The sequence below is a fragment of the Mycteria americana genome, chromosome 7 (assembly GCF_035582795.1).
Source record: "Mycteria americana isolate JAX WOST 10 ecotype Jacksonville Zoo and Gardens chromosome 7, USCA_MyAme_1.0, whole genome shotgun sequence".
In the NCBI taxonomy this organism is placed as follows: domain Eukaryota; kingdom Metazoa; phylum Chordata; class Aves; order Ciconiiformes; family Ciconiidae; genus Mycteria; species Mycteria americana.
Window position 1 is genome coordinate 54067786 of NC_134371.1, and position 23925 is coordinate 54091710.

The 23925-nt window shown below is 40.1% G+C and overlaps 1 protein-coding gene across 2 annotated transcripts in view; it reads right to left on the minus strand.

Annotated features, from left to right (window-relative positions):
- PRKACB (protein kinase cAMP-activated catalytic subunit beta) overlaps positions 1–23718 on the minus strand; it is a 76264-nt gene extending 52546 nt beyond the window's left edge. The window contains exon 1 of one of the 2 annotated variants that reach the window (XM_075508491.1): positions 23012–23718. In XM_075508491.1, coding sequence (XP_075364606.1) covers positions 23012–23057 — 46 coding nt within the window. In that variant the 5' untranslated portion in view covers positions 23058–23718. The remainder of the gene's footprint in view (positions 1–23011) is intronic. The other variant, XM_075508493.1, reaches the window with a different exon arrangement.
- Between the last annotated feature and the right edge of the window lie 207 nt (positions 23719–23925).

The following is a 23925-nucleotide window of genomic DNA, read 5'->3' on the forward strand; positions in this document are numbered from 1 at the left end:
AGTGGCTGACATATTACAGATAAAGAGAATAAAAAGTATTCAGAAACAAAAGCCACATTTAATAAGGTCTGATTTTTGTCCTAAGTCAAACCCCAAATTAGGGACTCCTAAGAAAATATGTTGATTCAAAAGAGTGAAATAGATCATTTAAAGATATGATAGTAATATTTACACCAGAGATTAATTATTGATGTAACAGGCTGAAATACAACAGATAAAGGAAACTATGCTTTCTTCTTTGCTTACAAATTATTAGTGAGCTGTTCATACACAGCTTAAAATTAAAATATATTCCTATTCTCTGCCATTAAATGTCCACTTCAGGAACAACTACGATACAAACATGGGGAACATACGATATTAGAATTCACGAGAATGTGTCTGACACTCGGTCAAAAATTAAAATTTCACAACAGAACTGGGGGGTGGGAAGGGGGGGGGGGGGGCGGGGAGCAGAGGAAGGGCGAACAGGCAAGGAACTGTGTCCTCATGCAAGACTGCATTAGGGAGCCGACACAGGACAGAGGTAAAAGTGAAACAAGGAGCTAAGGAAGGGCAGGATGAGGGCTCTGCACCTGAAACAACTACTGTGAGTGGAGGCAAAACCTGAGTTTGAGTGTAAGGTATAGAGCAAGAAAAGGCATCTTCACCAGTATTTTCCCAAACAATTAGAATAGTTTTACTCTCTCATGTTAAAAAAAAAAAAAAAAAAAGTCAGGTGCCAACTATGGCCTCATTAAAAAAACAGAATCAAACAAAAAAAAAAGAGAGATGTTGTACAATGCAAGTCCCCAAGAGCGTAGGCAAAATTTTTCTACGTGAAAAGAGGTCTGCCCTATCACTGTTCATGGAAAAGAAAAAAGCCCAACCCCTCACTGCTGTAATTCTTCAGCCATTTAAACTTAAAGGACAATACTCCATGTCTATATACAATTCCACCCTTAATTCTGTTTTAGACATTAATTTTAGAAGGTCAAAGACCAAAACCTGATTCAATACAATCTCATTATCTCAACTCTTTTCATTTCAGTTCTCAAACTGAAACGAAAACTGAATTTAGTTACTGACTGCCAACTGTGCATAAATGAAAGACAAAACACCCACTTTAATATTCTTCAATATTTTAGCAACTTCTGACTTAGCAATAGCTGACTCAGGATATGAATAGCAAACGACAGATATACTTTGGGCACGCTGAGAAAAAAGAATGCCTCAAACGTTAGTGTTTGTTAAATCTGTTTTGCTATCCTCCTTAATTTGTATCTGATGTTGCTACAGATTTTCATTGAGAAGTTGAAGTTGTAAACTTAGTGGCTGCAGCATCACTAACGTGTTGATATCTTTATATGAAATGAAAAATCTGACCTTGGGGTGCTGTCTCTTCAGCCAGCGACAAGACTGCAGCACGAAGAGTGACTTCAGAAAACCCACACAGCACTACCGCTATTTGGCTCATAGGCTAAGCAATGAAAATATCTGCAGTCTATTGTGGATTGTGTCTGTCTATGGTTGTCACCTAACGGTACTCCCTTGGATCCCAAATTATGATGCAGTTCAGACTGCAAAGATAATTAATGTTCCTTTATCATCTTTTGTTAAATACTGATATCATCTCTGTGGTGCTGCTCGTTGCTGGTATTTTTGTCTTTGTAACTCTCAGACTGAATTACTACAAACGGCAATTACACAGATTTACGCTGAAAAGCCAAACTACAATTAGCATACAACACAACTGCATACTCAGATGCAACCATGGAACCAACCAGTTCAGTAACATTTCATCTGCTCTCCTTAGATTTATCTGTCTTATTTTACAGCTGCCTTCAACGTAGAAAATACTAAAATTCTTCACTGCCTTGGAGATTCTCTCTTACCTTATTCATTTTCATGCTACGATAATTTGGTGAGGTGAGATCCTGCTAGAAAAGTCCTAATGTTCAACCTTGGACCACATGCAGTGGAGATAAAGAGATCCCAATTGACCATTACAAAATAAATATTAACTTTTATATAACTTTTGAGCCACGATTCCATGATTACAGAGTAAGAAAGGTGAAGACTGTTTGCTTTCCATTAGTCAATATATTTTTAATGAGACATTTAATACGTTTTGAAAAGCTTGTAACACACACAGGGAAACAGTATTATTTCTTTGGTGTTGAATATAAGTTCACAGAGAAAACATTTACAAAACAAAATACCACAATACAATTCTGAGCTCATGACTTACAGCATACATCTCATTTTCCTTTGCAATATCAGAACATTTTCAGGACTGAAATGAAGAAGATGGAGTCTCCCCAGCTTGTTCATTTTGAAAAAGGATTTACACAATTCACCTGAGTTTTATTTCAGTTTTTTTGATTAATAAACATAAAAGCCTTGAAACATGGCCAGAAAGACCCATGGATAATACAGGACCCCATTAGGAGGCACTTTATCCAGAAATACATAGGAAACCTGCTCTGTGATAGAAGCCAAAAGTTTGCAAAGTACTTTCCCAGAGTCCATTTAGATTTAAAAATAGATAAGTAGTATTATGATACAGCAGTCACATGTGGTACATTTGATCTATTTTGAGCTAAAATTAATAAGCACTTTGAGAACGTGAAGTAAATTGATATACTAATTGCCATAAAATAAGGTCTGTTACAGAGAGAAAACTATACTTGCCAATTTAAATGCATGACTGGCGAAAAATGAAGATACACGTTATTTTAAGTTACTAGAAGTGTTACTATAAGCCTACAGTAATTATAAGAAGTCACTTCACTATTGCTGTATGCCTGAGTCTTCTAAAAAGTTAATTGTTTAATAAATACTTGCAGTTAGTTGCCAGTTTTCAGATGAAAGGTGCTTAACAGTGCCAACTAATTTTAAAAAGCTAATAATTTTCCTAATAGCTATACCTTCCCTAACAGAAATTTAGAAATGGTTAAAAGGAATAGGACTGTTAAGCCTGATTGCATTGCCTCTGCCTTGTTTTTCTGGGACATCGCAACTGAGAAATAGGGATTTAGACAATCATATGACTCTCAAGTTTAACAGCCCAGATTTTCAGTGCATCAAGCCTAAGTAGGAAGGTCAACAAATACTGTGCTTTGACCTCGGGTAAGAGCCAAATCGTATCTACAAACAATTTTCATACTGTGATACCATAGCCTGACACATTTCTGTTATTCTTACAAAACACAGACAGGTGAGCTTTTAATGGGGTTTTTAAGAGTACTTCTGAGTTTAGCAAAAGACCTTCCTAACAGTTCCAGTGAGCAAAGACTTATCACCAGTACCTATTCCCTTCTCACGATTCCAAGTTTTCTTTTTTAAACTTGAGGTAATATCTATACAAATTGATGTCTTCTCAAAATTTTTAATAAATTCCTCCAACTTGAGCATAAAAATATACAAGCTACAAAATTTGCCACTGAAAAAGCTAGTATATTACCCCTTAGCTTTATTGTACGTTCGATAAATAAACAGAAATTCAACTGACATTGGACAAAGTGACCTAATCCGCTATCAACCTATTGTTATGCTAATTATGAACATTTATGAATAAAGACAATAACTGACTAGTAAAAGTTACTCCCTTTTTACAGGAACACATTTACAAATCAAACTGTATAAACAAGTACTTGTCTATGTAACTTATTTCAAACAGAAAACTATGTTTTAAAAACATTATTTATATTTCATATTTTGGTATTCAAAAGCATAAAAAAAAAGTCAGAATTAGCATCATTTTAGGAACCTCAGCATAGCCCTTTTTTACACATGCTCTGTAACAACAGATACAGCCATGTATTCATTTTTCCACAGACTGATACCTCCTGCAGTACAGTGTACTGAACTGCCTTGGCAGTCATTCAGGATTAGGTGGTGAAGGAAAGGTATCTGTAGGGCTCCTTTGTGTAGGGTGGAAAGATCTACACAACTCTGGGAAGCAGCAGGACACGCTGATGATGAAGGCTACTGAATGCCATCCTTGAGGAGTGGACATATCCCTGCTCTGTGACAAGTTCCTTAAACCATACTATTTTCAGCTGCATGTACTGCTGCTTTTCTATCCCTCATGATGACCAAATGGTATCTGGGTGCCCGTTTCACAAAGAAGAAGAAACAATTGTAACTGCTACAGAAATCTATATAAACAGCACCTGAATACTTCAGAGGATTTCATGTATCATGTGCCCCAAGAAATGAAGCCTTTATCACATCAGACAGGGCTCCCTAAATAAACACAAACATATTACCTTCATCTCTTTGTGCCTTAGTTCCCTATTCGTAAAATGGGAATAAGAAAACCTCCTCATTTAGCAGGATGTTGTAAAGGTAAATTCAATGTTTGCAAAACAGTTGTATACTAAGATAATGATTTCTGTAAAAAGCTCCCAAGGAAAAGAATAATGTGCAGTAAATAAGGTAGACAGACATGCACTGAAAATAACAAAGAAAAGATAAATAAAACTTGCTTAATGTACTTCTGAGTACTGCTCAATGTCCTGTGCACTGAAAGTAGCAAGATCCTTTGAGGGGGGAGAAGGAGCATATAGTAATGCAATTTTCTCTCTTACAACACATAGGTGCAAAGGAGCTAAAATACAGTCACATAGGTAATTTTAATTCTGCATTTCCTGCCTTTTAAAGTTTGATTTTCCAACATTACTATTTTTTCTTTCTTTCTCATTTTGATTACAGAAACTTAGAGGGTTTTAAAAAAGAAACCTAAAAGTCAAGTATCACCTTGTGGCATCATCTAGACTAAGAGGTGGCTCATCAGCAGACCCTCCCATAAAATTCTGTCACATCAGCTATGAAAGTCTCTCTCAGAGAAGTTTTCAAACAGAAGAATGGTAAATTTTGAAAATACTGGGCTCCTTTCCTATTTCTGATGACAAACAGTTCTATTGATCTCCTTGCCTTCTGTTCAGATTTCTTCCTAATCCTTACCTTTACTTTACCTGCACTATGGTTCTGAATGGTACCCAGTACATCTACAGTCACAGATACAGAACCTCACAATTCCCTAACTCATAACAAACACAGGAATAAAACAAAGTTGTAGCATACCAACTTAAGAACTCTGTAATGTCAAAATTGCCAAGATTTCAAGGCTACTTGAACATTTCACTTTATAATACAATGGAGAAAGTTGGTCTGACACGGCATTGAAGAATTATTTTTTGTTCCACAAACCGATTAGAACAGTAAGAACATAAACGGGGAGGAAACCATGATTTCATTTTATTCTCTATCCATTGTATTGCTAAATTTTTGGTAATATATCAAATCAAGTAACTTTCACATAGAACTTCAATAGAAAACAGTTGGAAGTGATGTGTGTGTGTGTGTGTTATTGTATTAATTCCAATCTGAATGAAAATGTAAGGGAGACATAAAAGTAATCTGGGTGAAACAGACCCAGATAGAAGGACAGCTTGAAAAAAAGGTGCAACAAAAAAAAAAAACGGGGGGTGGGGGAGGTGTATGCTAATTACATCTGAGAGAAGTTCAAGAAGAATCGTAAGAAGAATACATAGGAACAAGAGAAACAAATTCCTTAACAAAAACCTTCCTCCTCCCCCCAAGATACTGATTTTAATTTGCCCAAGCAAGGAATCCTCCAATTGTTATCACAGCTCTATGACCATAGAAGTTTATTTTTAAGCTGACTCTTTATTCATGGACAATAAAGGTTTGACAAAACTGGAAGAGCTGCACCAGAATTTTTTTTAAAGCTTATAAATTTATATAAGAATTGCAAACTTTCTTAGCAGCAAGAAAGCATCAGTTTTGCAAAATAAACTGACACACTGTATCTGGTGGCATGTGATCACAAACTCTGAGAAGCAGTTTCTATAAAGAAAGCATATATTGGCATTTAACTGCCCAGGACAGGAAACTGATGTATCAGTTGAAAATTCATGTTTTAGCTTGTTGATATAAATAATAAACCATAAATCAAAAGCAAAGAAATATGACTAGCTAGTACAGCAAAATAATCTTCAGGATAGTAGATATCATTACAGGTGGAAGTCAGTCAAGAAAGAAAAAAACACGCTGCTTACACAAATGCACACTGCTACCTACTTGACCTGAGCCGGTTACCTGTTTCCATCATCCACTCACCACTTGAACAGAAATACACGAGATGCTGCTCTCTGCAGATTATCTCGATTCAATCTTGGGTATTTACAAAGGATGTATAAAAGCCTATCTCTACAAAGAAGAAATGAACCTGAGAAGCCCATAATAAGGCTTCTTTAGCCACGCTCAGCTGAAAAATACCTTGCTATGTTTTTCACAGGCCATGTTCCACTGTTTGCTCAAACTGTATCCAGGGCTTTCTTGCTGTGTCTTTGATTCCCCTCTCAGAAACACACATACACACATCTTTACCAAATGACATCCAGGTACACTCCTCAAGTGATATAGTTCTCTTGCCTGAAATATTTCACCAGTGTGCTGCCTGGATTTTTTTTATTTGAAAACATTAATTTGATTGAATTTTGGTGGATTTTTTTTGCTTTATTTACCAAGAATAGGAAAGCTGCATTTCCATCCTTCGTTTTCACTAAAAATTTATCCAACCCATAATACCACAAATATGATAGTAAGAAGGGGCAGCAAAAGAAACGTATCTCCAAAGGGTTTGAATAATCCTATTCTTATCAAAGTAAGATACTGAAAACCACACTGAAATAATGTAATCTTTACTCTAAGCAAAGCAAATTTTAACTAATATCTAGTAGTTAAAAATATTAAAATGCAAAGTTTTTAAACTGAAATAGACACCAGTGTTTACTATTTAAAACATCCCTATTATCCTGAATTATGAGATAAAAATATCTTCTTGAAATACAAAGAGTTAAAAAGTACCCTATGACACCTTGTTTTAACAAGATGTACATGTCCTCTTTTTCTAAAAGTGGAAATGTCTTCCTGATTACCTAAACAGGTGCAGGAATTGAGGGGTAAAGTTCAGTAAGAATGACAATCTTGGCAGCCTGTGGTAATTTCTATTCTAGATTTTAGAAGACAAAAGGCAAAACAGAAAGGCACAGAGACATGGTGCATAAACACCTGTTGGCAGGAAAGACACATCCCAAATTCAACATACTTTATTTTACCGAGAATGCTAATAGTGCTTGTGATTAAAATCACTTAATGGGAAGAACTTAACAGAAAATACTCTTCAATAAAGAAGATATTCACTTTTTTGATGTTGCTACATGTACTAAAACAGAAACACTGAGTTAAGACAAACTGTCTTGATACTCATAAAAATTTGTTCCTAAGCTAGACTCTTTGTTAATAAATCGCCAAGTAATACTGCATCATGCAACTTGAATTAATGAAAATTATGTACTTGCATTGTCTAACAGAACACCAGAATATCTGATTGCATTGTAAAAAGCTTTTCAGTTTCTTAAAGTTAAAATGACTTCTTAAAAATGCTTTTGTTAAGAGGCTAAAAAAAATTCACTGAGGTAAGGAAAAAAATTAATTGTACCATACTACTACAAACAAGTGCCAATAGAAGAAAAGCACATCCCTTACCCATTAACGACGTAATTTTAAAAATTCAACTTTGAACATAAATGTCCAATTTTTTTCTACCCTTAACCAGACACCCAAATTACAAAATATAACTACCTCACCACCACCACTAGACTGCCAATGCTTTATGGCCTGTTTACAGGGAGGTTACATATATACCATTATCTTCTGACCAAAATTACTGCTGTTTGGAATAGCAGTATCATCCATACATTCTGAGATTCAAATGAAAAAAATAAAAAGTTTCTGTAAGAGTAGAAGTATTTCAAATAGACTTTATTTCCTTTCATATAAATGAATAAAACAAATATACCTGATTAAAAAAACCCCACAATATATTAAAAGACCTTCCCTCGAAACAGGCTTATTATTTTGGTCACTTTGGCAAACACAATGACTAAGATGTGAATAGAACAATAACTGGCCATCATCTCCACTCTTTTCTGCATTTACTTGAAAAAAGGTAAACTGATCTCCGATTTCCTGTAGTATCTCACATAACTCTACAGAATATTAATGTACCTTACAGAATTTAAAATTACTAATACATGAATGCTTCAAGCTGTAACTGTTGATATATTAACTACCATTTCTTCCCATTTTTCTAACTTCAACACAAATCTATCACTCAACAACATTGTCTTTGTCAAACTACAATAAAATGTTTACAAACAATGATCTTATCTAGAGCGTAATTATATTGGTTGTAATAAAACTGTTATCCTTCTCCTTGCTTTCTCTAACCTGAAAAATTACAGGGGAAACTTCCTCTTCCCCTTGTTCAGAGATTTTCCTTCAGTTATTAAGAGAATATTAAGAGAATTCCATCTATGCATACAGTATATGCATACTTCAGTATAAAGAAGCTACAAGTATTAGGCTCTGTTATGACTACATTTTTGCCTTCTTAAATTGTGACAATTTGAAGGACCAGACTTATATCTGCTTGTAGGTCATCTTTCAAAACTGTTCTAATTTTGCTGTCCCTTCTTAAATACTATCACTGCTGAAGAAGTACTTGAGAAGAACAATTAGCTGGAAGTACTTTTTAAACAGCAACAATGTCTAATTCTAAGCACAGTATTTTAATACTTCACATAGCAGTCCTCTAAGTTCAGTTCTAAATTATCCAATGCTGTGACAATTAAGCTGTGTTTAGACCGCAAAACCACACCAGTAAGAACAGACATCTATAAAAATGAAGTATTGTTTTCGTTTGTGGTTCCAGATTGCCTCCTATCAAAGGATACTGCAAAGTTGCTGCTGCTGCAGCAGACAAGTAATTATGATTCGGATAACCCTCCTCCAAATACACAAAGAAACAAGAACCTCCCAAACAGTAACAGATGTCAGCAGCATCTGCAATTTAATCTTTCATGAGAGAATATGCTCTGCCAAATGACGAAACTCCAGAAAAAATTTAACACTACCTTTTATTCAACAGTTCTTGATGTAACCACAAATAGGGAGATTTACTGTTTCATCATATTCTTGGAGCACAAGTAAACGTCCAATGGCCTCTTGTCAGCAAGGAAGCGAGGGTCCCAAAGAAGAGAAACATTAAGAGATTTGCATAACAGAGGATGATTAGACCTTTTTTTCTACCACATCAAGAATGCTCCATATTACCAATAAAGAAAAACTGGGCTTTTACGTGTGTCAACAGTTTTTTGCTTGTTTGGTTTTTATTTATTTATTTATTTTTATTTTACACATAACACTAGTGTACTTCTGTATTTTGGAAGAGGAAAAATATTCCTCATGCTATAATGCTATTGCTGCTACCTATATAATTAGTAAATACTTAACAGGGAGTAATAATACTATTTCTTTATTCTTTTGCATCTTCCTTCTTCAGTATTTACTACTACTTTGACTCTCAGAAAACTGCCAATATTGTGTCTTACGCCCATAATACTGAATATATTCCATCTTTTGCAACTGTAGCATACATCTTATCCAAACTCAGTAAATGGCTCTTTTTTTCATGATTAAATGTACATTCAACAAGAAATCAAAACTGCTTTTCATATAGCTCTTGCCCTCTTCAGGCTATCCAACCACCACCATGCCATTTGAGAGAAATCCAAATTCTCACCACCGCTCTATTTCTCATAAATGTACCTGATCTCTATTCTCTCCGCCCCAACTAGCACTCACTTTCTATAAACCCCTCTAAAGTGCTGCACAAGTAACAACCTCAAGCTCAACAGACTTGCTTTGCTACTCAGCTTCTCCATAACACATCATAGAATCATAGAATACCAGGTTGGAATGGACCTCAAGGATCATCTGGTCCAGCCTTTCTTGGCAAATGCACAGTCTAGACAACATGGCCCAGCACCCTGTCCAGCCGAATCTTAGAAGTGTCCAATGTTGGGGAATCCACCGCTTCCCTGGGGAGATTACTCCAATGGCTGATTGTTCCCATTGTGAAAAATTTCCCTCTTGTGTCCAAGTCCGAAGGGACTGCGTGTGAAAGGCTTGCATTTATATGCTTTCCATACTGAGCATCTAGTACTCTGTTTTCCCAGCCACTGCTTTTTGGGCTAGTCCTCTTAACAACAAGACTGGCAGTGGAACAAGTAAGTTTGTATGTATTAGTGGAAATGAATGAGTCAATTTAGTTGGTGGAGAAAATTACAATGTTCTCAATAGAACTGTGGAAAACCAGCCAACTACTATTTTCTGTTTGGGATTATTTTCACACAAAGAAAGGCAGAACTACCACAAGTTATCTTTTGAAAGAAAGGGCAGTAAGGCTACAAACTTTATTTTCACTTTAAATGAAAAATACATCCTGCATAAAATCCGTATCTTCACTGTTAAGTGGAAAATTCAGTTCAACCGCAGAAAAGGTAAATGCAAGAGATGCCTTAATTTTTCTTGTCAAAGATCATACTAAATTTGCAGTGCTTATACCTCTAGCTTTACTGTATCATTTAGGCTAGCTTCGATACCTGGTTTTCACATCTCTCATTGTGCTACTGCATAGATCTGCATGCCTCTCTTCTTCCTCCTGTTATTCCCTACTTACATGCTGCATCCAAAATAAGTGTGTATGTATTAGTCATCTTCCAGTTTTATTTGTCCTAACAAATACTTGAGTACATTCTGGAGTAATTAAAAATATGAAAAGGAAGGCTGGTGATCCTTTTGATAACTTTGTCAAAATAAATTTTGCTCTGATGACCATGAGGGCAATTGCATTTAACAGAACTAAAATGTTACAAATACTATTTTAGTCTCAGTAGTAAGCAAAAATAGGACAATTTTTGCTGATAGTATTTGAGAATGGCATGGTGATGCATAGTGTTACAAAAGTCAGTCAGCAGCATCTCTGGTTGAAGGGAAGGCTCCAAAGAGACCCTCAAATTAAAAACCATCTCAGGTTAACCTATCTAAAAGCTTAGATCAACACTCTGCGACGCTAGCATTTTCTCCTTCCCTTCAGTGAAATGCTTAGTACTTTTTCTTCAGTGGCAAAATCCACTTACAACGTTTCACCCTTTCTTTCACATGCCTCCTTTGTATCAGTCCAACACAAGGTGGGGCCATATTTTAAGACAGGTCCATGAAATTAATGGGTTAAAGCAGCAGAGCCGGGTGGAAGCAAGGGTTTTACCCATTTCGGTGACACTTCAGAGCAGTCCTCAAACAGCTGTATCAGCACAGGGGGAGCAGCAAATTGTAGTTGGGAGCAGAGCAGCAGGGCTGATCGGGGCAGGAATTTTTCAAGTCAGCTTTACTGCCAAAGAAAATTGGTCACATAACTACTCCCTAAGCAGCAAGTTGAGGAAAGTTTTGTAATTATAGCCTCAAACCTCAAGCTGGAGACAATACAACCATGTTGTTGGTTTGTTTTTGTTTTTGTTTTTTTCAAAAACCATCATACCAGCAGAAACCAGGTTCTACTCTGAAAGCACAGCTCTTGCCCAGCAGAAACTATAAAATCGCTTCTAAAAGAGCTCCTGAAAAACCGTTCTAAGTAATACCAACAAATAATTGTGGCTATAACTGATTTAGAAATTCAACCAAATCATCATACAACACTTTCCTACAGTTGAAAAGCACAACAGTTATTTGCCCAAATTATGTTCTATATTCCTGCTATCAATTACTTAGCAAATGCTTTTCTTTAATAAATGGCATAGTTTCAAGCATCTGCTTAAAAAAGAACAAACAAAACAAAAACCAAAAACCACCACCACCAAAACACGCCAACTCTTCTGAAGGGAACAACTTTATAATATCAGTTTAGCTCCTGAAAATAGCAAGCTTCTAAAGAGACACCATCTATTAAAAAAACCCCAAAAACTCAACAATCCTGTTTGCAGGTACACAAGTAGCACCTACAATTATCATGATAAAAAGATCAAAAAGTGCCGCTTCGGTACAGAAAACAATGGACCTCAGTACAATGTAAAACTGTCTAACGTCAGACTACAGGAAAACATAGGCGAGGACTGCTAGGAATAGAGTCAAGCGCACAATGAAGATTAGGTCTCTAGGTAAATAAGGGACTCGCCATAACAGGTGTCAACGGAAAATGCTAAAGATGGCTGAAACTATACAACACTCCAAGTATACCTGGCATCTGTGGCAGAACCAGAATATGTAGCTTTGGGTATCTGGCATGAAGCCAGTCACTGGTGCCCTGACCTGCAAAGCCACCCCTACAGCAACAGCGTAATTCCTGGTTACAAGATTGAGGGAACTGTAACACCAGCATAAGATTGTTGTCCCCATGATATATACACATACTTCCCCACGCAGTATTTCAGTAGGCTTCATGACATCTAGTTCATCTTCACTCATCATCTTGGAAAATTCCACTATGCACTCATACTTCACTTTCGCACCTTTTGCCCTGCCCAGACAGCAGGAGACGGGATCTCCTACCACCAGAAGAGGCAAGACGTCAGGTGGACCGGCTTGTACTCTGGGCTAAATCCAGAGCCCAGCCAGGAAAAATATTTTAAAGAGATGGGCACATCCATACTGCTGTTCATGGGGTCCTTGAGAGTTTAGCTCCCTCTGGGATAAGGTGGAATACACACATGTGCCATGGCCCGAGTGAGACAAGTGGCAACCCCTCCTCCAGCATCCCCAAAACCTCTCATTAAGATGCTCTTTGCTCACCTTTATATTTATACACTTCCCCTCTAAGGCTCTACATGATGCAAGATCTCATCATCAACTCCACTGGCTCTGACCAAGCTGCAACTAGGAGGAAGAAGCTTCACAGGATGACCCTGACACCCATGGCATTTACTTCCACCTCCTCAGACAGAGCACCTCTGGCCAACATTCATCAGCTCCCTCTTCCAGGACAGGAGAACGTGGACAAGACTCAGACCATACTCTGCTTAGTGCTCCCTTTGACTCCCTATTTTCACATTTCTTGACCCATACACCTTCTTTTACCAGCTGTTGCCTGGTTTCTCTCCATTCTCTTTTTCTGTAGTTCCTCGTTCTCAAGAAGGACTCTAATGTTTTATTAGGAATAAATTCCTATCTGTCCCTAAGGAAAAAGCCAATAGAAACAGTGGCTCAAAGTGGCTGCTTGAGAAAAGCAAGAACAGGGCAAGCATAGGACACTTCTCACTTCCCATGCCACACACAATTTTACAGATCATATCCTCTACCTATTCTGGACAGAAGAGATGTCACTTAAATAGTAATTCTTCATATGGGAATCATTCAGTACCTTTTGCCATCCTGCCAACATTTTCCTGGGTGTTCACCTTAGATGCAATGTGTTTGATATGTCTGTTACCTACAAATGGTAACACATGTTACTCAGCAATGAAAACAGACGGAGGAAAAAAAACAAACTGTGGACACATTCATTTAAAGTTCAATAATGTTCTACCTCGGAGTTCAATATAAAAAACCCTAAGTTGATATACAAATGAAATAAATTCTGCATCTGAATACTAAATGAGCAGTTGGATAATGATGTAGGTAGAATCGAAAGAGCAATCTTTTGGCAGAAAGCATGTCATAACAATAGACAAATTTTAGATAGAAATTGAACTGTTCCTAGGTATTAAAGCAATCTGTGTGAAAAACTGAAGCTAATTTTGTTCTCGTGTCAGTTTTGCATCTGATCATTAGTCCTCAAGAAATTCAAAGAAGAAAAAAAAAAAATCTGCTCATTTGCAAAAGAACCAGAAGACACTATAAGAACCATTACAAAGCACTACACACCCAGAACCTCCCAGGCGATTCCACATCCCGTGAAGCTGCTATAGACTTACACTAATTACAAAACTTACTTGTTTTGCAATTTCATATTCATATAGGCCATTAAATCAAGCTAAATGATTTAGCGCCTTATTTCAGTTCAGTTCACATAAACAAGTACCACTAAAATGTTGATTTTTAAGCCAACAGAGAGAAACCAGCTTGACCAGAGGATGCACTGTTGCAGTCTACTGCTTTAGGATGTTTAACCCGTAATTCCCAAAGCAGAGTACCAATGCTGGGCTCTACAGTGCACACATAGTCCTGAATTTCAATGAGAAGCCCCCCCTTCTCATTGCACAAGTTTTCACAAGGACCAAATGTATGACTGAAGCACTGAATTTTTTAAAGCTGCCTGATACAAAATAGTCCTCAACAAGTCAATGAAAACATATCTCCTTTCATCATAATGACACCTGTTTGACGGAAATACCATGATCTTTCAAATTGGTTTGGCATGACTTCAGCTATGTAATACATTTTCTCTCTCTCCCACCACCTTCCCTGTTTTTCAATGAGAAACTCTGATTAAAACCTCCAGGCTCCACATTAATCTATGGATCAGTTAATAAAATGCTTTAATACAGGTAATTTGCATTAAAACCTTTATCTTAATGATAGACTTTGGTGCAGTTAAGTCACATTTTTCTCCTGTGCAAAGTAAGGCTAGATTATCATATGCTTAACAATTAGAATTTAAATATACAATAAACCTATTACTGTTACCTGCTACAAGACAAACAAAGAATTTCAAACTGCCTAATATCATAGTAATCAAAACTAACCTTAATTACTATTACAATGCACCTGCTGATGTATCTGAGTACATACACCCTTAATTATGTCATTTCATGAGAGGGAAGAGAAACGGATTCTGGGCACAGGCAAAACAACAATCTTTTCTATCTTTAAAGTTTCCTTCTTCATGCCAGAAATGCAGTTTCCTTTGTTTTAATTTCTTGAACCACACTGCAGCTGTGGAAGTCTGTGGGTTTATAGACGAGTGCTAACAGCAAGTGCAGTAGGTTAACAAGTATGTACTTGCTGGAAGCAGCTTAACTTGAATGAAATAAAATAAACAAAAAGTTCCTGATGTCCTCTGTTTAAACATGACAGTATTTTAACAAAAGGATAAAAGTTAACAAGAGGCAGATGGATAACAAAACTAACGCTTACCTTTATAAAATCACCCAGCAGATTAGATATTCATTCATCTAACAATGTGTTGAAGGAGGATTTTCTATGCCTCTTGTTTTAACTTCACAAGTAAGGTATGTTACATTTCAGTGTTAGTCTATCACACAGACACCATACCTCTCAGAAGAAGCAGTCAGTGCAATGTAGAACAGTAATTCTCTGCCCTTCCTATGGAGAGAACTTGGCTCAAAACGCTCACCAGGCTTTCTCTGGTAGAGAACAGCTATGTCATGGAAAAGATTTTTGCTTTCTCAGAGTCTCGAGGCCCATTTATCTCTAACATGCAGAGTGTATTTATACACCCTAGGATTTTCTGAAAGATTTTCTAAAACCCTCAAACTATGGCTTAAAACTATAGGCAGATGATACCTCAATGTAAAGAAACACTGAAAACAAACTGGTTGTTTAGTCTGAAGTGATTAAAATTGTGGCCTTAAAAAAAAACCAAACCAACAACAAAAAACCCCAAACAAAACCCAAACCAATAAGGTGTTTCCACATCTTTACTACATGGTAAAATGTTAAGCAACCCACACAGTTAGCCTAACCCATACTACACGTGTATCCAGGAATACATACCAGAACTCATTGTATCACAAGCTAGCAAGCCCTCTATGATTATAGATGAACCCCTCTGGACAGGGAATAGTAGAAAATAGTTTAATGAATCAGAAAATGAATGAATGAAATAAAAACATTTTTTTAGTTTGAGTATCAAATTGGCAAAAAGAGAACTGAAACTAAATACAAAATGAAAAAAAAACCAACAAAAAACTTCTCAAATATTATTGTCTTAAAGATCCATATGATAAGGGTGGAGATGGAAAGAAGCAATGTTTTGCTATATTTTTCTCTACCTTCATATAACTCGAAAAGCTTGAAAAAGCAAAGTCCAACTGCTAGGTGCTAACATCTCACACTAAAAACTCCAAGCCTTGAAGTAATTCATTATACGAACAAAGGCAGGTGGGAAAGGTGTAGTTTGGAGTAATCATTTTTCCAAAAAGTTAGCAGGGTGAGGTCTTAGGAAACTGTTGAGTTAATCTAAGGGCTCAATGCTAAGAAAAGAGACTCCTTTTTCTTGCCACCTCACCATTTCATTGCCAACAGTGCTTTCATCGCTTCCTTTGATTCTGTCTGTTGCCATCTGACACCTCAGTGAATTGATTTGGCGTGCAAAGTAATTACAGATAACCCAAAGGGATAAAAACCACATAGTTTTCTGCCTATGTAAAACAGCTTATCAATGGATGGGAAAAACACTAGAATTGTGACCCACGAAGGGTCTAGGAATAAAAACATATTTTTCAACAGTGCAAGCCACCAGATGGGCTCAGCTGTTTTGTTAAACCTTACTCTTAGTGGACATTATTCTGCTGTGACACTGAAGAAACAGCAAGCAGGATGCCAAAGTGACAGGCTCAACCGAGCACCGAAGAAACTCATCTACCACTGCTGATCCCAAACACCACACGCAGGGCTACCCCAGTATCTTTCTTCTAGCTCCCTGCACACCAATGTCTACAAACATACCCTCAAATTGCTTTATCCCAATTCTCCTGCTACACAGACTACTAGTCTCACTTTCATCTTGTATTTCCCATCTGTCTGTATTCACCTTATTATCCAAAACAGAACATGTGGGTTTTGGAGAATAAATTGTCTGTTTTGTGTTTGTACAAACAAAACGGGGTCCTGATTCATGACTAGCCCTCCTGAACACCAGGATAACACAAATAAATAAAATTAGACAAAGGAATATGTGTAATCCTTTCCCAACCATACCAGGGGGAAAAAAAAGGGGGAAAAAAGGACGGTGATTTTATCTTTCCAGTTTTGCAACTCCTAAGACAACACATTTCTCACTCACTTACCTCCTCACAGCTCCACTGCTACTTCGTCCTCTCCCCCACTCCCCAGGAAGCATTTCTAGCTCACAGCGTAGAAACTGCATATGGTAGGAAAAGACTTGTAGTACAGCCTGAGACCACAGCACCACAGCTCTCCTTTCGGCAACAGCAGTAGGTCAGACAACCCCTATTTTGTGCCTGCTATCCAGTCTCACCTCTGTGCCATATCCTACCTGCACCGGTACAACTGTTAGCATAGCTGCAGTGAACTGGATCAGGAAGCTGATCCAGGTTAACTAAAGTCCCTTCTGCTTTCCCTTTTCTGCAGGGTTATTTTTAACCTAGATCAATCTCAAATTCAGTTCACCTTGTTGTCTCATAAATAGTTGCTCCAGCACACTTGAGGGCACAGAGGCAGGAAAAAAGTGGCAGGGGACAGAAAAGCAGAACTGCAACTGAAAGAAATGCTTATGAAATAACACCTTGCACCTGTACCAAAGACAAAGCTTGAGAGCAGCACTGCAGGGCAGACTCTTTGCCAAGTTCTAGCCCTAAGTTTCACAAGTTTGTAAGAAAAATCCCCACCGACTCAAGGTTCCTAACACTGAAAACTCTGCAAGCTTAAATGACCAGAAGCACCGATTAAAAAAACACACGCTACCCGGATCTGATCTGGAACCCACCTACTGTGTAGCAGAGACAATATCCTTTATTAAACTAACTGCTGTAGCTTAAAAAAAAAACAAACAAACAAAACCTTTTGGGCAAACAAGCCCTTCATGATGTCTATAGTAAGGATGCAGGCAAAACACGCAGAATCTGACAGCCATCCAAAGGCCTTTCCACAGCTCCGTCCAAAGGAGAGATGTGTCAGTTATGGAAGAACTTAACTAACTGGAGAAGACTCCCCCCAACAACCTCACGTGCAGCATGGAGCACAGCCCTCCACTTGGGCAACCCGTGACACCATAACTTGCAGAGTTGCGTCCTTACAGTTTTTCCACTTACTCTCTGTCCACATTCTGCTCCCTGTATCAGCGAGACGGTTAATTTTTGCAGCACACACACATAGCCTTAATTACACTACGGAACAACATGACTCTTGCCAAAAATATGAGAAATCCCAGTATTTTTCAAGATATTATTTTTCATTATGTCATTTCTATGAATGTGGATATATGGGTAAATGAATGAACACTAAAGAAACCCAGCAACAAGGGCATGTCACATAATTTAAAATATTCTGTCTTTAAAGCAGTCTGAGCCTGTAATAAAGGCCTAACTATGACAGCTAAATACATAAACTAATTTATCATTTGGGAGTCCTTCTGACCTTTTGTTATGCTACCAGGTGGCTATCATTTACTGAATGATAGCCTCTCTCTTTGCTAGTCCAAGCTGTGAATAAGCATTTTGTTTTTAATTGAAGCGGAATTTTCAGATGGTGCATAGTGGTAGTCTTACATTGGTGATTACAGCAAAGGAACTTTTAGATATTTCTTCAGCAAGTAATTATAACTACTTCTGATTTTCAGATGATGGAGTTCCATATTGCTGAAATCTAATTGATCAATAGTGAGACAATACAAGCTCAAAAAGATTAAGAAAGAAGCTTTAAATACATTGTTTTAGAGATGTTATCCATACAGTCCATTCCAGCATCACTGGAATATATACTGTTAACTACTCTTTATACAATACATACTATACCTGATGTTCTGAAAATGTGTAAACAAGGCTCCAAAAGCTATCCATTTCAAAATCAGAGAGCATAAACACAATAAGCAAAAAAAGACAACAGCTGTTGAACAAAACTACACTCAGATCAAAAACACTGAAACAAGTGTCTCTGGAAAAGTGACAGGGAATCAGCAAGCTTGGAATAATAATGGACACGGAGCTTTTCACCTCTACTTCACCAATTTTAATCTAATCGGGGTCAGCAGTGACAGAGCTTTGCCTCATCCAGTCTTTACAAGAAACAAACTATTGGTCTCTTTTGGTCCTCAATGAGTAAACACAGCAGAATGACCCAGCACTGAATGCCCATGAAAAATAAGAAAAAAAATCTCAGTTCTAAGAAATGCCCCCTGAGGATGTTAAAATCTACTGGCAAAGGAAAATTAAGAAGGCTGCATCTTCCTGTCAAGCACATTTCAAAGGAGCACTACTTACAGAATAATTATAAGAGTTAAAAAGAGAAGAATTGACTATAATAGGAACTCTGTCATACTGAAGATAGTGTAGTGGGAACACTTTGAGGAGGAGGAGGAGTGAATGAACATAAAACTCACATGCAGAATACGCATCACACACACTGTACTTGGCTATTTAAAGACCACAGAAGTTTAAGTTAGTAAATTCATGTTAGACTAATAAATTCCTCATGCACTGGAAGCTGGAGATCTGGCTACCAGGTAAGAAGATATGTGTACAGAATTATGTTTTGAAGATCATGTATAGTTTAATTTTAAACATACATTTTAAACGCAATTTACTACCACATATTGCTACAGAAAAGGCAGCAAGCACCATTTGAATCCTGGCTAACGCAACTCAGAAACCCACGTGGTTTCAAGATCTATTGGAAGAAGAGAAAGTATACAAATCTTCCAGTCACCAAAGAGTGTATTCTAATCACCTGGTCTCTAATCCAGTCTGGTAATTAGAAGAAAGAAACAGACAATATCACAGCTAAGTATTCTTGAATCTAGGAAAACAAACAAAATACCAAGTGAGATTACTATTCATTTCTAAACAAATTTTTTGCTGTCATGTATAACATTACTTTGCATACCTAAAAGAGCAAATAATTCAGAGCCATACATAGTAATTACTTAAAAAACATGTATTATCAAGTTATCTGAAGAAAAAAAAAATCTTTCTACAAACTTTACAATTTGCAGGGCTGACATTCATTCCTGTTTAGAAAATAGTCCTAGTAAAAGTTAAAACATTCCTGTTTCATATAAAATCAATAATGATCTTGAAAGTAACAGATCCACTTACTGGATTAAAAAAATACTATGTGACCTTTTCTAAACTCAGAAATGTGCTGTAGTTATGTTTCTGTTATGTTGTGTGCTACTTTAACAAATGATTCCAAGATAATGAATATTAATAAAGCTAACATTTTCCTACATTAATTGCAACAAGGTAGACTGCCTGTGGCTTTTTTTTTTTAATGTAATTTACCACATGTTCACATTTTTAACTCACAGGCTGTAAAAGAAGTTTTCTCAACCACCATAAACTGAGCGGCTGAAAAAAAACCCCAAACAATGAAATTCATAATTAAATGAATATTAGGATGAGGGATCCAACCTAGAGAAACTTTTAAGTCAGCTGACAATTGTGTCTCTTCAAATTTCAAATGAAAATTACTTATATTATTATTCTAAAACACTCTCAGAATTCGTAGGCTGCTGTGCCCTGTGGAAAACCATGAAACCATTTAAAACAGGCACAGAGTTTAAAAAGGGTACAGAACCCTTAGGCTTCTCTTTAGTAAAGGCTCGCTTTTAATTTTGGCCCTCCAAATCAAAATCCACCTGGAGAACCTGGAACAGAAGTGCATAGAAAGAAAACCCTAACGGACTACACTGAAGCTTTCCATCTTCTGTATATACACATATGTATCTTTCCCTCCCTGCTATGCAAGCCTGATTCACTTTTTTGGTGGCTAAGCTTAAGAAACTTAACCAGCATTCAGATTTCATTCACCTGCAACTTCTGCCTAGAAATACGCTGAAACATTTCCTCCATTCTACTACTGGTGTTCACATACAACTGGCTTTATTCCTCTTGACAGCCTGAGTGAAGTAACAAGTACTGAGGATATTTGAACATACATGGGAAACTAAAATAAACAAGAAGAATATAAGGGCCACGGTTAGGTGAACAGCATTTACTGTGCTGACCACAGATAGTGAAAGAGGTCTCAAATTACACTTCATGAACTAGCAAGTACAGTTATCAGTGGAAGCTGCATTACCCTCCATTGTTCTTTCAGGGACCTTAGCATGTCCTTGATCCACACAATACCATACACTCCATGCGTGGATCAAGGGCATGACATCACTTTTACAAGTCAAACCTGGCTATTTTTCTGTTACCATTTCAAACAACTTCATTTTCAGTGTCCTGAAGTTTGGAATATGTGCTACTAAGGGCACTTAACACACAAAACGGGAAAATTGCCTCAACAATGTGAATATGTATCAGAAATATTAAAGCTCCATCACATTCTATGTTTCTTTAGTTTTTAGTTGCTGTGTATCATGTGAATAGATTACACATCAACTTTCACTGCCAGTAAACCAAATATCGCTTCTAATAATTTATTATGTGTATAGTATTCATATATTATTGATCCTCCATAGTAAGTGAATCCTGGTCTTTCCCAGCAGTATGTCAATGATGATCAATTTCTTCTCCTAGTTACAGAAGTTGTATCACTACAGAGCTTTTTGCTGCTAAGTATACTGAGTAACTGAACATCTGAGCTTGAAGTCTCTAGCAGCATTTCATTTTTAAACTCTAACAAAGGGAGAGAGAGGAGTTCTGAAGCAAACTCCTTCTGCAACTTAAAAATCACTGTATTTGGTAGTATGAGAAATGAATTAATTAAAATGGAACTAAACACTGTGTGGTGTAGTGTTATTTAACTGCACAGACTAATAGCAATACAGCTACTATGAAGTACAAAATGTACTGAAGTACTTCAAACAATCCACCCTCTCTCTCTCCACACGTACCTTTATAGGTAGGCTAAAATACTTCCTATCAAAAATTAATGCACTCGGCTAAATAGAAAATAAACAATAATGGTGAAATACTCATAAAACATTTGGATTGTAAAATTATAATAATAATAATGAGATAAGACGCAAGAAGTGAAAGGCAAAACCACACAGCAGAACTGGGTAGGTCAAGCTGAGCCCCTGGTCCCACAGCTGGAGACACCCATGCAGATCCCTGGGGAAGCCAGAGGAATGCTGTGTGGGCAGGCACCGGCCTATGCCAATCGGGTTACCCAGTTCTACCCCAGACCTCAGTAGTAAACACACAAAAAGTAAACAAACTGCAACCCCAAAAAGTAACTTCGATGTTTAAACTTCTTTCCATTTTAATAATGCCATGGAATTTCCAGTAACAAAGGGTATTGTTGTAGGAACACTGAGCTTGCACAACTGGCTGCTCTCTACGTCTTGTCTTTTCTCTTATCCATCACAGACATACCCAAAGTTTTCCACCAGAAGTGAAGTAAGGAAGTTAACTTACTAAAAATAAAGTCTGGGGGTTTTTTTCCCAACAATTGAATCGGCTTTATATTATTTGAAGATTATGCTGAAATCCTTAGACAGGAAAAAGAAAAAACAGCAAAAAGCACCCTGCGATGGCAAGTTCAGATCAATGCTTTTGTCTTCCATCTTGCCCAGGGATCAGGAGAGCAACGTTTGTACCGAGTGCTCTCCCAGCGCGCTCCCGAACGATGTAAACACGCCGCGGGGCTGGGGCTGTGCCACGGAGAGCGGGCAGGACCGGCGGGGTCACCGGGGCTGCGCGATCCGGGCAGGCTTAGGAGTTTCTGACCTACATTCCCCGCAGCGGGATGAAAACCCTCCCGCCGCAGACGGAGCGCGGCGCGGCGGGCGGCCTCCCCCGCCGGCAAGGGTGTGTTCAGGGGTGGGGAAAGCGAGCTGGCCGGGGCGAGGATGGAGGCTGGCGGAGGCGCTGACACCTGCCCGCCGCAACCCCGGCCCCGCCAGCAGCTCCTCCTTCGCCGGGGACGGACACCTGCTGCGGGACAGCCGGACGCGCGGCCCGGCGGCGGCCTCGGCCCGGCGGCCGCAGGCGGATTTATCCCGCTTATTTCCTGAGACGCTAAACCCCGAAGCGGGCGGGCGGGCGGTTCGGCGGCGGGCTGGGGCCGGGGCCGGGGCGGGCTCCCCGCGGCGACGAGCAGGCCGCGCAGAGCCGGGGGCCGGCGGGCGCGGGCGGCCGGGCCTGCGCGGGGCGGGGGGCTCGGCGCCTCAGCCGCTAGGCCGCGGGGCCTGCGGCGGCGGGGCGGGCGCGCCGGGCCCGGCCCGCCGGCCCCTCCTCGGGGAGCGGAGCCAGGCGCCGGGCGGAGGCGGCGGATCCCCCTCACTCACCGCTCTCGATCTCGTTGCCCTTCTTAGCGGTGGCTGCGTTCCCCATGGCCGGGCCGGCGCGGCGCGGGGCGGGGGGCGGGAAGGATGCCGGGCGGCTGCGGCGGGCGGGGACAGGGCTCGGCTGGCGGGGCGGCGCGGCCCGCGGGCGCGGCGGCGGCGGCTGAGCTCCCCTCGCCCCGCGCTGGGTCTCTGTGTCTCCGGCCGCCGCGGAGGAGGAGGCGAGCGCTCTGCCCCCCTCCCCCACCCCGACACACGGCGGAAATGACGGCCGGGGCGGCGCCTCCTCCCTGCTACGCCGCCCGCCGGGGGCGCGCGGGGCGCGGGACGCCGCCGTCCACGGCCCCGGCCGCTGCCGCCGCCTCAGGCGGGCGGCGCCGCCCCGGCCGCCGGGCCCGAGGGAGGGGGCTGCGGGAGCCCTGGGCGGCGCCCGCCCGCGCCAGCCGCGGCTCACGGAGGGCCGGGGCGGGCGGGCTGCCCTCGGCCTCCGCGCCTGCCGCTGTGGCGGGGGCGCGGCCGCCTCCGCGTGCCCCCGCGCAGCGCCCGGCCTCGCAGGGCGGCGGCGTGGGAGCGCCCCCGCTCCCAGCGCCGTGCCCGCTGCCCGCAGGGCCGGCCCGCCCGCGGAGCGCGGCCGCTGAGGCGGGGGCGAGGCGCGCCGTGCCCAAGGTGACCCCGGCAGGCCGAGCGCGCCGCGGCCCTGCGGCTGCGCCCGCCCGGCGCCGGGGGCTCGGCCGCCTCCCCCCGAGCATCCCTGGCGGCCCGGGGACGCCCACCCCGCCGCTGCCCCCGCGGAGCCGCCACCGCCGGCCGGGCCGGGCCGGGCCGGGCCGGGCCGTCCTGTCCCGCCCGGGCCTGCGCCCCGGCAGCCTAGAGGAGGAAACTCGCGCTTGCCGCCTGTTCGCAAACTGTATTTACAT